This window comes from Rhamphochromis longiceps, linkage group LG23 (assembly GCF_057381845.1).
Source record: "Rhamphochromis longiceps isolate RC_006_pf linkage group LG23, R_longiceps_female_GT1.1, whole genome shotgun sequence".
NCBI classification, from domain to species: domain Eukaryota; kingdom Metazoa; phylum Chordata; class Actinopteri; order Cichliformes; family Cichlidae; genus Rhamphochromis; species Rhamphochromis longiceps.
This window is the reverse complement of record NC_140578.1, coordinates 2,019,769-2,035,913: the sequence shown is the minus strand read 5'-3', so window position 1 is coordinate 2,035,913 and position 16,145 is coordinate 2,019,769. Positions and strand designations below refer to the sequence as shown.

Sequence of the window (16,145 nt, the reverse complement as noted above, 5' to 3'; positions counted from 1 at the left end):
TGGTATCTTCCCAAAGGAAAAAGTACTATAGCTTACTAGGGTATATTAGACTTAACAGTTACTATATACAGTAATGGACTTCTATACATTTTACATAAGATTAAAACTTTGGGTGTAAGATTCGGATAATTTTTTTATTAAAAGCTGGACATTTTAAATGAGAATAAGAAAGAAAAGTATGTCTTTGTGCCCCCTTTTCCCTGTTCATGCCCTATCGGCCCCCCTGGCTAAACTTTGCTAGATCCACCCCTGCACAGTTACCATCCCTCAGCTACATAGAAAAAGATCCTGGTGTAGAAAGTAATATTAAATAAATTCTAACAACAGCTTATCAAGCTTAAACGTGCTTCTGTTGTTCAGCCGCTGGTTTCCTCTTTTTGGCACGAAGTGAGCCAAAAACAAACAAGAGAGACGGACTGGCGACAGAAAAGCCGATCAGCTGATCATTGATCAGTTTCATGATTGAAGTAGCAGCAGGAGAGGGAGGGGGAGTTCAAGTTTTATCTCCTTAGTCAATCCGATTATTAAGTGATGACGTGACGAATCCTACTTCCGGGCCTAAAGTAGTCTGCATATGGCTTTTGTGTGATTCTGTTCTGATTGATTTAATATGTCGCTTGTCTCTTTGAGATTGTCATTGTTATTGTTGTAAATAAAGTTCATTTAAAAAAAAATGGCTTTTGTGTTGTTAACATGTTTAATGTTTTGTATTTTCTTCTATTTGATCTCCAAAAGCTCCTAAAACAGTCAGTGATCACTGTTGACCTCCCTCGGCTTTTATTACCGCTAATCATTTATTTAAGCTCAGTTTTTAAAACCTTAGGATGTAGCTACAGCCCAGCCCATGCAGCAGTATATGAATGACTAACCTCGTATTGTGGATGGATTATCTCAGTTGTTCTCCTGGCTGAAGTTTGGTCCTTTTACAGCATCCTGCCATGTGATTACATTTGTTCCTGACCACCGAGAACACTCACGGTAACTTTTATCGAGTGGAAAAAAAGTTAGCGTGTTTATATTATGCTAACATAGCTGTGTCGCTAGCGGTCACGTAGCAAATCATTATATACCAGCTAGCCCAACTTCAGTAACCCTACAAACGTCACTGCTGTTTAGTTTTCTGTCTTCATTTATGCTGGAAGTGATAAGAAAGCTGTATGTTTTAATTTGTTTCCAAAACCCGCAGTCAGGACATGCTATATTGTATTTAGATAGAAGCTAGCGAGCTAACTCCCTGCTAACTTCTAACTCCGTTAAATGTCATAAATTCCGTTTTCATGGATGCCTGGATGTTAAACTCAATTGTTACACCTGGTAGAGCAGAACGCTGATCATTTTATTAAAGATGAAAGACTTTAGACAGTGTTTTAACTCTCAGTAATGCCACAGTGATCGTTTGATATATGGACCTGCAGCGGAGTTTAGGTCCAGACACGGCTAGTGACGTCAGACTGAACAATCGGATAGAATATTTTACTGAAGGTCTCGGGAATAATCATGGCGGCTTTTGGCAAATGTTAGGTGAGCCTTTTTGTTCTTTTTTTCCTTCGAGTTCGGCCATGGGTGCCATTTTTTCCCAGCCCACTTCCTATTATTAAATCATAACCTTTAACTGAAGGAAGTGAGACCCACAGTTCTATGTTGTTCTGGGGTGTTTTGTGGCCTGTCATTGCATTCTTGGCTCATGTTTGTTACTCCACTCCTGAGAATGTTCGTCACCATTCTAGGTTTTACCCATTTGTGGATAATGTACTGTGTGTGGCTAGTGAAATTGAACTCAGCTTCCAAAAACAAATGCAGTTAATTACAGTTAATACATCATTAAACAAAATAGTGCAATTACTTTTTTGGATAAGGCTCAGGAGAGTTGGATAGCTTTTTTGCCCTAATAAATGCATTTTGTAATCTAATCCGAAGAATTTGTGTGTGAAACGTGCAAAAAAAAACTGCGACCAAGGAGGCAGCAAATACTTTTTCATGGCACTGGAGCTGCTGCCAGTGTTGAATCAGGAAACATGAACTATGGTTCCAGACCAGACTAGTGTTGGTGGAAAACGGAAGCTGAATGAGTTACGATGGCACATTTATAACCACAGTTATTGGTCAGCTGCACTTGGGTGTGATCAAGTTCATACTGAAACCAGAGGATATGTGTCATCTGCTTTTCCACTGCAAGGAGCCGGAGATCGAAACGTGCTTAAGAGCCAGGAGGAAACCAAAGAACCACGATACACACAGAGTTCATTTATTAGTTTGTGACAATGTACTGGGACATTTTCTGATACACCTCCTGTAGTCTTCATTACATGACATGTACAATGTCTGACAGCTCAGCAGCAGCATTTGCAGTCTGCCTATTACCACCTGTGCTCACATTTTAGCAACAGATATCAACCCTTCACTTATGTGTAACCTAAGGCCATGGAGCTCCACCCTAATGATGGACAATTTAGAACATAAAGAGTTACGTACATGACAGTACTGTGCAAAAACTAAGCCACCGACCTGCCCACCCACCAAATTTCGCAAAACACAAAGGTCCTTGAAAAGCATTCACAGATCACAGAGATCTGTATGCAAGGGGAGCTTAAATATCAACCATTTTCTGCAGGATTTACATTTACAGACTCACTCACATGCTAACGTTAGCTGGGGAAGGACACTATCAAAGAAAATGTTGTACTTCTTTGTGCTTTTATTGTAAACCTGGTGACTTGGGCAATGGACATTTTATAATGCGGCAAAGAAATCCTGTTCAGAGGACTCAACTCGATGCCAAGAAAATGAGAATACAAATGCATAGAAACCGAACATTTTTAAACTGAAACCAAACATAACTGCATACTCCATCATTATGACCACATCACACTCTTTCACCGCCTGTTTTGGAGGACAGGAAGTTGATTTTCCAAGCACATTAAAAAAGCCCAACCTTGTCTACGTTTTAATTTTGTCTTCAGCACAAAGAACAGGGACACAATCCTTGGAATTAATTCAGTAGTTTGGTTAATTTCTATAATAAATTAAGTACTCTGCTCCCACTCCACAGAGACAGTGGCTTTCATTACAAATAACTGCAGTGGTAAAGAGGATGCACATAAAGCAAATCAGATACTTTACATTCACATAATTACAACTGCATGTGGTCCTCCTGTCTCTGGTCTGATTAGGAAGTGCAAATGTCTCGTGTGTATTTATGGTTTGTTAACTGGTCTACTTGTGCTTTGGCCAATAATGTGACATCTCACTGAATAAGAAGTCAAGACCTTAACAACAAAACTCTACCACAGCCCATTACATCAGCACACACTGCACTTCCTTTAGTCATGTCTGTGTTGGTGGTAAACACTGGTTAACAGAGCCCTTATGCTGCCTGACAAAACAAACAGATTTCACAAAGTCACCGGACAGTGAATCCACCGAGCTACTGATCTCATTTTTCTCAGGAAACGTCTGTACAGAGACGACTCAAGGCCCGTCTGAGAACAGGCCTCTGGTACATGTGCAGAATAAATCGTAAGTTAGCAGTCCAAAGTCTGATGTCCATCTCTGGCAGTCTTAAAATCACATATCTGTTTCTGCAACAGTTCTTCTGCAGCAGTTTTGACAGAGAGGCATATGGCAGCATTTCTGAAGGATTCGGAAGTCCTCTCTCCTCCGTCCTGCAGCGTGGCGTTACAGTAATCAGGTGAGAGCAGTCCTGCAGTCTCTCTCAGGCTCATTCCAATCACCGCGCCCAAAGTTAAGGAGGAAGGTGCGTGTATCGCAAATTTAAAACCAGACCTTGATAAAGTTTCTGAACCGTAACGATGAATCCACCATCCATTGCCTTCGATGTCCCGTTACAACGCCCCTGTGCATTCCACCGCCCTCTGTCGTCTTTCCTCAGTCCTGCTTGTCCATACCACAAAAAACCCTTCATTCTTCCAGTCCTTTCCCAGATGTAATCCTGTCCAGCAGGCCAACTGAGGAAATTGTGCACACACAAATAGACAAACACTTACGTACACCCACACAGAATTCATTGTACATCTTTAACATAATCACTGCTTTTATAATCGCCATCTTACTAATCCAGGATACAGCAAAGATGGAAGTGTTTTGTGTATTTTCATTTTTATGCATAATTCATGTCCGTGTTTGTGTGAGCGTATACATGTGTTTGTGCGTGTCCGGTTTAGTCCAAAGGGGTTTCGTGTCAGTTGGTCTCGTAGGAGGAAAGCAGTGCAGCATCCACAGGCTCCATGCACGAGGGGCAAGTGAAGGATCTCATCAGCCAGTCATCGATACAGTCCATGTGGTAGATGTGCATGCAGGGCAGGAACCGGATCGGGTCTCCGTAGACAAAGTCCATCATACAGATGACACACCTGCAATGGTGAACAACATTTGTCTTATTAAAAACACACTAGTCATTGGTTGAACAGCACAACTACACAGGAAACAACAAAACAAGTAAAAAACAAAAAATACACAGACAGACCTTCAACTATGATAAATGATTACTTCTCAATTTAAAGGCACATCCCTGGAATTTGGAATAAAATAAAATGCAGAATAAATAATATGACATTTTTGAGATAAAAAAATAATTATTTAATTCAAAACATTTGATCTAAAAGATTCATCTCTCAGTCAGAACATGCTATATCAGGTGGAAGCTAGCGAGCTAACTTCCTGCTAACTTCTAACTCAGTTAAATTTAATAAATGCTGTTTTCATGGATGCCTGGATGTTAAACTTCATTGTTACACCTGGTAAAGCAGCAAAGCTGATCATTTTATTAAAGATGAAAGACTTTAGACAGTTTAAACTCTCAGTGATGCTGCAGTGTTCGTTTGACTTTGGGACCTGAAGTTGACAGAGCTCCAGATCCAGGTGACCGCAAGTCAAAATGTCAACCTGTCTATGTCCCGCAGCAGCCTGGATTCAGTTTGAATATTGCTATGAACTGATAATGATCGGTTTATGCCTTTTATTCACTGTAACATATAATTTTTGGGTGACGGCACAAAGACAGAGGAGGACAGAGAGCAAAAGGAAACAGGTAAGAGTGGACATGTGATCAAATTCACCAAAAATGATAAAGCTGCAGCTTCTGTTTCACTGACATTCACTGATTCATTCATTCATTTGAGATAACTAAGCAGTGTGCTGTAATGTTGTCGATGCTCTTATAATAATTATTATAAGATTATATCTTTGTCATTTTCTAGTTTCTAGTCAAGTGAGGAGGATGGAGAGAGAGGATCTACTGCAGTGTCTGTTCTTAGACACTACAATAGGTCATCCAACTGCCGTATTTTTCAGACTAAGGCACACTTAAAATCCTTTAATTTCCTCAAAAATTGACAGTGCGCCTTATGGTCCAAAAAATACGGTAATTATGTTGCTTTTGAAGGTAAAACTAATGTTTATCCAACTGAATTGAGGTTTGCAAATGTCAAAAGGGCTGATTACAGTCGCAAACAGCACATTGCATTAATATTAATTACAAGGCACTGCTGAGATTATGATTGGCAGCTGAGCCCCCCTAAAAGTTTGAAACTGGAACTGCCCCTGATAATAATTACAGGACAGTCTGGGCAATGAGAGCGCGTTCTGTCATTTTACACGTATTCTTACAATTTAAATGCTCACGCTGACAGGCTTTAGTTTACTATAGCAGCATTTCTTTATCACGTAGATTAACTAAGGCGACCACATGCCACACAGCTGGAGTGCAGCGGCCAGATTTGAGTCCAACCCACAACCACTCGCTGCATGACTTCCCCTCGCTCTCTCCCAGCGTTGCTGTAATTTGACTGCTGCACTAACCAATGACAGAAAAAACTCCTTTGCACAGACAGAAAGGAGAGTTTTACTTATCCAACCCACCTAAAATCAAAGTGGGCGGCTCCCCCCAAAAATATCAAGGTTTGTGCTGTACTGTAACTACACATCTCTGTATCAAAGCAATGTTTTCATGCTAATAACAAGAATTTATTATATTCTGAATTTTACTGGAATGTGCCAACATGAAGCTGTGTGGAAAACCAAGCAGTAACTCAGTGAATAAACTCCTGTTTGAAACGTATGTAACTCTTGAATTCTGCAGTGAAGCAGTATTTGTGTTTGCCCACTCAGAGCTTCTACTCACTCTCTGATCTTCTTCTCGGATCCATCCCTTCCCGGGTCATACACGCCCTTTGGGAGGTGCTGGATAAGCCCGATGCGTTGAGCGATTCGGATCTGCTCCTCTTCGGTCAGCTGAGTGACCAGTCGGGTTTGGCTGGGCGTCGGATGGTAGACAGGCACATGGATTTGCTCCTGCAGGAAGAAAAGAGACAACATAAAGAGGCTTAACACTGTTGAGTAAGTCTACTTTACAAAATCTGTAACATGAAAGCTGTGGCAGGGGAAGAATTGATGAGAAACACTAAGTACAAACGTCTGAAAAATACACCTCAAAGTTGGCCTTTAAAAAAAAAAAAAAAAAAAAAAAAAGTATTGTTTGAGAGGATATCGTCACCGAATCTCTCAGCAGGCTATATCTGTGCTGGATTTACTTTAACAAAGGAAGATTTGGGCCTTCTCACTTTCAAAAAGGAAAGAAGAAAAACTCCTGATTATGGCACAAACTTATTATGTGAGCCGGGACATAAAAATAAACTCTGCCAGTACAACACTGATGAGGCTTATCACATAAAATCCCTCAGCTTAACAAGCAGACGGGTTCATTCACTTTAGTCCTCTACAAAATCAAAGTACTCGAGTGCAACAATCTCACAATCCAACAAACTCTCCTAATATATAACTGTCAGTGTCGAGAAGCCGGCCCAAAATAAGACTCACATCCTCACAATATCCATCGTCAGTATCTAAAGCAGTCTATTAGGCCTGGATGTCTGGACATGCTGTAAGCTAATGATTTCAGGCAGTAGATGGTAGTGTTTCCCCACACCCATAAGCCACTGCAGCCGATACCAACATGCGATGGGAAATCTTACTGTTGTTCTAGTTCACGTCATTAAAAGTAACTTTATTTATTTAACAGTATTTCTAACTGATGCACATTTTCCTAAAAAATAAGGATCCCAGCAGGAAACAAATCCATTTGGGTTTTGAGCATTAACTGTTTTTTTTAAATGCCAATTTAAAGCAGCTCATATTTCTAGCTCAATAATTTTCTGACTCAAACATCAAAGCAGCCTCAGTCGAGAGAAGTGTGAAATGAAAAGTCTGTCATTATGTCTGGGATGGGTTTCTTTTCTTGTCTTTGGTTTTTTTAAACACTGGCCTGGAAAACCACATAAGTGAAAGATTAATGTGTCATCAAAGTAACAGCGAGTCAAAGTGAACGGGTTTCAGTATTAAAGAGTCAAAGCAAACATGAGAGGCACAATATCGTCACACCAAAGCATGCACTGTATTCTGACTGTCCTTACAGTGTAATATAATGTTATTTTCTGACAGTGATGTTACTTCATTTCCTGTTCCAGCGTCAGTCACATCAAACTACGAGCTGCACACAATCACGTTTGTGTAGATTGAGAAACCCTCAGCATACCTGAATACCTCCACAAACAGACACAACCACAGTACCATAAATTCACCATTAGAAGCTCGGAGCAGACCCGAGTTAGCCATCTGAATGTGCCGGGTTCAGAGTGACAACACTCCTGAACTCTGAGGTATCTGAAACGCAGCATAACCGTGCAGCCTTCTTACTCAGCTCTGAGTTTATCCTGACAACACAATATTTCAGAAAATATTTATATAAAGACTTTCAAGCTTTAAACCAAACCAACCAGCCACAAAGCAAATCACGGCCAGAACAAAATGTGTTCAGGATCAAAAACTAAAACAAAACAAAAAACCTTTGAAAATCCTTTTTATTGCTGCAGTGTTGTTAAAACTGAACAGAAAGAGATTTTGTAGTTCATGTTGTGTGTGTATGTAAATGATAGCTTAGTTATCAGTACTGTACAGTTGTTCCTGACCTCAATCACCGCTCTACCAGTTTCTGACATTTGCATGGTAACAGCGATCTCCACCAATCAGGAATATCGCTGTTTAAATTCAGGATTGTGGGTAGTGTAGTGTCTTTCTGTCACAATGTGAATCAAACAAACCACGATTGGTATCATACAAAGCTGTGGTTTCTACAGGTTTCACAGTTTTGTCCTTCATGCTTCATGACTTTCTTAATGACATTGCCCACTGTGCTGTCTATTTCTTTTCATATGTAGTCCACCCAATTAAAATCACAGCTGGAAAGTGGACGACAACATATTCGATTAAACAGATGATGCCTGGAAAAGGCCTCTGTAAGAAGTCAAAGAAGTGTCAAAGGTATTGTAACTGTACCTTCAGGGGCGAGATTGCTTTTTTGTTTTGTGTTTAAGCATGAGAGGTGACACACAGACACACACAAGCAGTCTACTTTTTAATTTGTTTGAAATGCTATCTTTTAAAGCTAAAGAGTTTTAATGGGACAGATGGAGATGCTAGCTAGCCTCTCAGTCTCTCAGCAACATTTAACCCATGAGTCAGCATAATTTTAGCAGTCGAGGCTGTCTGTTCCTCCTCTGACAGCCATTTTTTTAGCCAACTCTAAAAGCCAGGCAGCGATAATAAAAGCTGCAGACGGGGCCTCTTGGGGAGGGGGGGGAGCAGCAGCTGCACTGTGTGTGTTTAGGGTCCTCAACTGTGCAATGGTCAGCAGTGTAATTGTTGTCATATGTCAGCTGGGCTGACAACTGTTTATTAAGTGACCTCAGTGGTACCAAAAGGGTGAAAGGGGAACTAATGAGGGGGGTGGACCTTGGTTCTCTCTGCCAAGCATGCTGTAGGTTGCTGAGCCAAGCACACAGCAGCTACAGCAGCGACTGTCAGCCTGCCAGGCTCAGGCTGCTAATGGTGAGCGGGAATCAAGGTGATGGTAGCAAGTAGGGGAAGCAGATGCACACAATAAGTGGAAGGTTTCCAAAAGAAATCAGCTGGGGGGTGACTATCTGCATCCTGCATCAAGCTGTAAGGGAAGCAACACCTGAAACATGAAGCGTTCGCAGTCTCTGAAATCTTAGCTCTTCTTCTGAGCCCTGCAAAGTAACAAAATCTCTGAACGAGACCTGCAGACACTTGCACACAACGCAGGGCAGCATGCACACCGGCAGCAAGAACAATAACGGGGGCCGAATGATGCGCGTTAGCATCACAGGATGTGTTTTGTGGTGCGATAACAGGACAAGACTCAAAGTGTGCCAACACCGGTAAATGATCTCATCAAAGCAGGAAGTTGATCCACCGATGCTGGCCAATGATATTATAACTAATATTAAACACATCCCCAAAAAAGAAAAAGAAAAACCTGGATGTTAATTCTTATAAATGATGTCCCCATTAGTGTAAAAAAGGGATGAAAAAGCAGTTTTTCTGCAAAAATTGCCCCAGTCAGCTTGACACGTCTGGTTTCTAAAGACAAGCACGTTCAAGGCAAAAATACTCAGCTTGAGGCTTTAATAGGTGATGTCATGTTGGCGACACCCAACTTTAAACACATAGTTTGTACCACAATTTAAAGTCCTGCATGAACATTAGTTATGCCTCTGTAATATACTAATCAAACCCCCCCGAGCCATCTGATCATCATTACTTGTAGCTCGGCTCTCAGTTTTCAGTCCGAGGAAAATGAGAACTAAACTTTTGGATGAAGTTGTGAAGAGAACAAAAGAATTTACTTGTAGCTGAGTCAGGGCTCTGTGATAAGCTCTGTGTTGGAGGCAAAGCCCACGTCTATGTCACTGACCTGCAGTACAATAACACGCTTGTCAGCGCGGTTTTCTCCACGCCCCCAATGTTTCTGTAACCATATTAGGACAAAATGTAGGTAATCAGACGCTCCTCCAGTGGGGTTTATTGCCGCCTTCCTTACAAGGCTAAAGATCAACATCATGTAAGAATGAAGTAATGTAACCCTTACCTTTGATTAAGGCCGAGGACCTAAAGTTCAGCTCATTACCATTATCTGGACACAATGAAGAAGTTACAGTTTTTCCCGTTTTCCTCGACTGCGACACATGCACACTTTTCTTAGCATGTTTGTGAATGTAGTCTGGGACATTACAATATACTTTCAAAAATAAATATACAATATTCTATTACATGCACCGAAATCATTCAGAAAAATACTTTTCAGTTTTCATTTCTTATTTTTTCTCGGCTCCATCACATTTGAAGGCCAATTAGAAAGTGCCACCAAAGCAACCTGGCTGAGCACACTGTGTTTAAAGCAAACTGCTGGCGAGCCCTCTCATCCCAACAGTAATGCAGCTGGTTGATAGACTGTGCTCCTCTTGTGTATCTACTACAGTGAGAGAGCATATTAAAACCTCATCAGGAGAAACTTTATGACTGGTTCTTATGTGACATGTTTCCGATCCTCTTTGACCCTCCTGTGCTGGCAGACTGAAGACAGAAATATCACCTGTATTAGATTTGCAGACAGATGGGTGACAAATTAAAACCTGAGATCGTTGACATCATTTTATACAAAAAACACTAAAATTGATCATAACTCCAACAACAAAGAGGGAAAATTTCAAAGTCTGCAAAGTGTCTCAGCCAATAAGATTTAGCTATGAAACAAGATGAAAGTAGAATATAGGCCAGACTAAATGTGATCAATAAAAACACTTGTCACTGCTTCTATCAGGATACTCTGGTGTTACAGCCGAGAGTGAACACACATATGCACGCACCCCCCCTCTAAAACACACAGGGGTGCCTTATCTCCTGTGGTCCAGACCGAGATGAGTCAGCTCCTGTCTCGCCAGCTGCTGTCCAAATCACCACAGTCGACACACACACACACACACACACACCGTCTGCTATACGCCCGTCTGCACAAAAATACGCAGGCATAAGCTTACAGCTACAGCCCAATGCTAAGAACACACACTGAACTGCACCTCCCTCTCCTTTGTTTCACAGTTTATAAAAACAACTGACGCAAACACACAATGACTCGTTTTGTTTTGACAAGAATTTTAATGGTATGCTAGGCTAAGTGGCCGGCTCACAGGACTCATGTCCCCTACTTGGCTTTCTAAATCCATCCGCCCATCTATAGCCAGTGACAGCACAGACTGCAAATTCTTACATTTGGCCTTTAAAATAATATTATACTAGGAGTATTTCCTTATCCTAAACAATCTGAAATGAGGCAAATATAAGGAAATTTAATGGGTGTGGGACAATTTATACTTTAATGTATCCTTTTCCAATACTGCTCCAAACAATTTGACTCAGTAGCGTCACTACTTCATAACTATTTCTGGTGGTAGTTGAAAGAATGAGGGAAGTATACAGGAGTTGCAGAGATTAAGAAACTCACAGCAGAAGGAGGAGGGCAAGCAAATGCATCCACCCATTTTCTGCTACTCATCCAGAGTCAGGTCACAGGGGCAGCAGCCTAGACAAAGAAACCCAGACCTCCCTCTCTCAACCACCTCCTACAGCTCATCCGGGGGAGCACAGGGACGTTCTTAAGACACCCAAGAGACACAATTTCTGTAGCATGTCCTGGGTTCAACCTGGGGCCTCCTCCCAGAAGGAAATGCCTGGAACACCTCACCCAGGAGGCATCCTAGCCAGATGCCAGAAAGACCTCAACTGGCTCTACTCCAAGCGCTTCACAAATGACTGAACTCGTCACCTTAATTCTAAGGAAGAGGGCAGGCTCTTCCTAGAAAGCTCATTTTCACCGTTTGTATCCTCAACCTCGTTCTTCCAATCACTACCTTGCTTGTGACCATAGGTGAGGATATGGATGTAGCTCATCTGCTTTGCTTTTATGTCCAGCTCTCTTCATCACAATGGACTGATACCACATCCACATCGCTGCATATGCAACCCCAATCCGTCAATCCCCCATTCCAGTCACTCGAGAACAAGACCCGAAAATACTTAAACTCCTCCACTTAGGGGACTGACTTGTCCCTGACCCAAAGTGGAGACTCCAGTCTTTTCTATCTGAGAACCATGGACTTTGAGGTGTTAACTCTCATTCCAGCCACACTCGGCGAGATCCTGATACACCAAAGTGTAAGCCTTCCATCACTTAGTGCTGTTCATAAATATTTTCAGTTGGATGTAATGCAGGATAAAAGTTTTTTATTTTTCACCTGTGGCCTGAGTGTCTGTGGAGAAGCAGGGACTGGTGAGATTTGGCCTGTATGTCGTATTCTGCACCCTTCTTGCAGCTGTAAATAAACGCTGATTAGTGCATCCAATAGCACTCTTCCTCTCACCTCTCAATCATGGCCCATGTCTGCCCCTCCATGAGCTTGGCTCATCCATCAGCCTCTTCATGTTAAACTTAAATTGTTCCTCCCCGCTATTGCCAAATGTTTGCTAACAAGGATCACCGGATCCCTGGATTTCTAACTATAATTTTATACACAAACACTAAATGACTGAGCATGTTTTGGATCAAAACTTACAAACAAAATCTAACTGAGTCACCTGACAAAGGTCAAGTACAAGTGACAATGTTTTTGGAATGTAATTTAAAGGAAATGTGTAACGTCCCACCAAGAGAGCTCGAGGCACTTGTGAAATTGCTAAAATAGAGTGAATTTGTTCTTGTGACATGTGGTGGGTCAACATCTTACTAAATAGTATTTGGGGTTTTGTTTGTTTGTTTTTATGTTGTTGTTTTGTTTTTTTATCGGGGGTCCATCTGTATGTGTAATGTAACAATTATAAAAATTAATCCCACCATTCCTCTTTACAAGGATTTTGCAAAAATTAGCCACAACATTATACCTGAGAGGTAACTTGAGAAAGAGAGGAGTCGGAATAAAAACTAACAAAAAAACCAAAATTCCCTGAAAAAGGATTATAATAGTATCTTATCCATTTCATGGTTCTCTATAGCATCTATGTGAAGTGTCCACATATGGAGTTATGAATGTCAGATCTGTGCACTGTCTTCATAAGCCATGAAGTTATTCAACAGCCCCAAATGCAGGCTGCCAACATACAGTCGACAGAGCCAGTTCTGGACTTTGGATCATGAATGCTCTGTATACAGACAGCAGTGATTTCCAATCAGTTTAACATGCAGACAACCTCACGAGGTTGTTTAGAATCGATGGGGAAACATCTGAAGACAGGTATGCACTTATAAAATGTTGCATTTGTTACAGATGTACTTGGGCACTATTTACAGTTTCCAGGTTGGCTAAACCTCAGGCTAGGTATAACTTAAGCTACAGACAGAAACGAAGTGTTAACGAATCTTAAATTGGAGACAAATCCATTAATCATTTCCTGTTTTTCAATTTAAGGGCTTCAGTGGGCATCCTAACCAAAGTGTGCTGATTAGACTGTTATGTCTCGAGTATGGCCCACATATGAAAATGACAGAAGGCAACACAATTCAACATTTAATTACATTAGAGCCATCAACAACAGTTCCAGTGTGACAGATTGCTTTTCATCGATTAAATAAATCCTTGTCAATGCTTATTTGACAACTACACAAAAGCTTCCCTTTCTGATTCATTTTGTAGCATAAGCACAGCTATAGCTCATATTGTCCTTGATTTGGATTTCACTGTTGCCACTGCCAGCATCAAGTTTTGCACCATGACTTGCAAATCTCACCCTCTGTATGGAGGACAGACCTCCAGGCAGTATCCAGAGTACACATTTGCACTCAGCAGCATGTGAAAGCTTTCACAAATGCAACAAATTAAATTTTAAATGGAGCATTTGGGAGAATTTAATACCCGTTCCACCACAAATTCCCAAAGCGTGTTGATGCCGAACAAAAAACGTGTGGTGAAGGTGCCGATTACTGTGGTCACCAAGGAGAAGCTGGCTGTTCTGAAAGAGTTCTTTATAAGGAGGCTTTAACTAGTTAGTCAACCCTCTTGAGAAACTCTGCCAGTATAAACACACTGCACGCAGACTTGCTGAACAACACTGAAAGCTTAGTGAGAGCTCTTCCAGAGGGCCCCTAGCAAAGATTGTGTGGTTTATTACAACATTCATCATCTATGATAACACAGCTGACTGTGCTGACCTAATTACACACTGGTGTATGCTGGACAGAGCTCACACAAGGACATGAACTGGGGAAAAATACTCAACCTGTCCAAATATAATATTGACCGACTCGGACACAGTGTCTAAGAAACGACAAAGCTTATAAATGAGAGGTTGAATGTGTTTGGGCCAAGTTTCCATGTCCCAATTCTGGTTGTCTGATAGGAAGCTACTTTCCATAGCGGGAAACAGATGCTCTTCATGCAACTCCAAAAGGGAACAGGGTCTTCTCCCAGAAACAAACCAGGGATCTTTAGCTTGTTAGACAAATGTGCTAACCATTAATTTTGGACAAAAGTAATGGTAATAGCTCCTTTGTTATTTTGTATATTCCCCTCTTTTCTTTTTAACATCTAATGTACAAAATTCATTGTAGTTCTACCAATTAATATGAAGATCTATAAAAAACAAAATTTACCTAAAGATTTCCTGATGAAGCTCAATTAGATTTTCAAATAATGCACCAATAATCAGTGTTCGTGTTTGTATATTCACATTAATTTCAAAAACATTACTTTTCAAGATCCAGCTAGAAAGCCCTTGATGTTAATTTTTCTTTTTAAATGTTAGGACAACTTGGCAAAGTCTCTCCTTTAGGTTTTCACCCCTAGTGTGATGAAAATAAAACATGCTTGCCTGAATATAACATTACATTATGTAACATCCTACAACACAAGCTCTCCTTCTGTACCGACCTGATGTCACCTTTAGTTTCCCATGCTTTAGAAAAATCCTTATCTTAAATCTACAGATAAGGCACAGCTTAACCTAGTAACAGCAAACTGTCTGACAAGGCTTACATAACACATACCAGCTGTCTCTTAACATTGAACTTGCTGGTCTGTATTATAGAGAAATTACAAAGGAAAGATAAGTAACACTGTGCATCATATTTACAGTTACAGCATAGCCTGGTCTGTTTGTGGATGATCTAATTCAGGAAATAAGGTCATCATACAAAGTTGTTGCCCTGAAGGAGATTAGTCAAAAGAAGCAGTAAAGTTATGAAAGTCACCAAGTCATAATTCTCCTACACATGGAGAACTGGGCTCTGTTTCAAGTTCACTGTTAATGTGTACCACAGGCCATGACAGATTTATGTGCTGACTTACATGAGCCTAAATGATTTGGTTCAGAGTTTCTGAATGAGCAAGCCGTGCTGCTGTTGTATCAGTGAAGCCTGAATCAAGATATGACTTCAGGGAATTGACGGACAGAGGCAGGACCATCGGACAGAACAAAGCGGATTAGTGTCAATGCTATGAAGGGACAGGGTCACTGAGTCGTTCTGCCGCCCAAGGGTGATGTTGGATCTGTAAACAGCTGATCTTGCCTTCAGCTGCATAAAGGCAGACGTTTTTGGGCCGAGCCCGTCACACATTATCAGACATTGTCCACGCTTCAGGTATTTCATGAATTTTGCTCATGGCAAAACATATCTACGAGCTCATTTTCCCTGAAACTGTTGGTGAAAGTTACCTGATAGGGGGGCGGTGGCTCCTGATCGGGATCAGCACCATCTCCGTAGCTGGCCCGGTCCGACTGAGATTCATGTAGCAAAGAAATGTCATCCGATGTGGGAGATTTCAGACAGTTTCCCATCTCCTCCCTCTTCAATCAAACTCTCCCCTCTGTCGTCTTCGCTTTACTAATTTCAAGGGTCACTTTCACAGACAATGGGAGAGGAGAAAAAGGCGTCGATGGGGCGTTTTTTCCATACACAGCTGATGATTCTCCTTCCCAGACGACAGGAGGGCTGCCCAGTTTAACAACAACAAAACATCGCTCGGCTAGCTGCTAGCCACACAAAGAGCTAGCCTGCTAACACCAGCTAGCATTCGAAAGGGAACATCTAATCGCTTAGCTAAAAATAAATAAATTCGGAGCTGAAACAGCGAGCTAGAATTGTGTTTATTGACGCATCGAAGGGAAGGAAAATTCAATACCCCTCAACGCAAATCACAACGCTAACAGCAATTTTCCTGACGCGGACCTCTATGTCTGAAGGGGACTTTCCAGTTTGCAGACAGCAGCCGAACAACGAAAGC

At 41.3% G+C, this 16,145-nt stretch overlaps 1 protein-coding gene across 2 annotated transcripts; it reads right to left on the bottom strand.

The window, feature by feature from the left end:
• Positions 1–2,229: 2,229 nt before the first annotated feature.
• On the bottom strand, positions 2,230–16,137 carry rnf11b (ring finger protein 11b). Of its 2 annotated transcripts, XM_085398136.1 has the most exons (4): positions 15,577–16,137; positions 6,140–6,309; positions 4,157–4,370; positions 2,230–3,965 (listed from the first exon to the last, which is right to left on the bottom strand). In XM_085398136.1, the coding sequence occupies exons 1-3, from the start codon at positions 15,697–15,699 to the stop codon at positions 4,199–4,201; spliced, it is 465 nt and encodes a 154-aa protein (XP_085254262.1). In that variant the 5' UTR covers positions 15,700–16,137; the 3' UTR covers positions 2,230–3,965; positions 4,157–4,198. The 2 variants fall into 2 exon arrangements, with proteins under 2 accessions (XP_085254262.1, XP_085254261.1); XM_085398135.1 differs by having other exon boundaries at positions 2,230–4,370.
• Positions 16,138–16,145: the final 8 nt, after the last annotated feature.

Coding starts and splice junctions, on each gene's coding strand:
- rnf11b (XM_085398135.1), bottom strand. CDS start 15,699: ATGGGAAACTGTCTGAAATCTCCCACATCGGATGACATTTCTTTGCTA. Junction 6,310..15,576: donor AGCCACCGCCCCCCTATCAG/GTAACTTTCACC, acceptor TTCTTCCTGCAG/GAGCAAATCCATGTGCCTGT. Junction 4,371..6,139: donor TCCGAGAAGAAGATCAGAGA/GTGAGTAGAAGC, acceptor TCACCATTGCAG/GTGTGTCATCTGTATGATGG.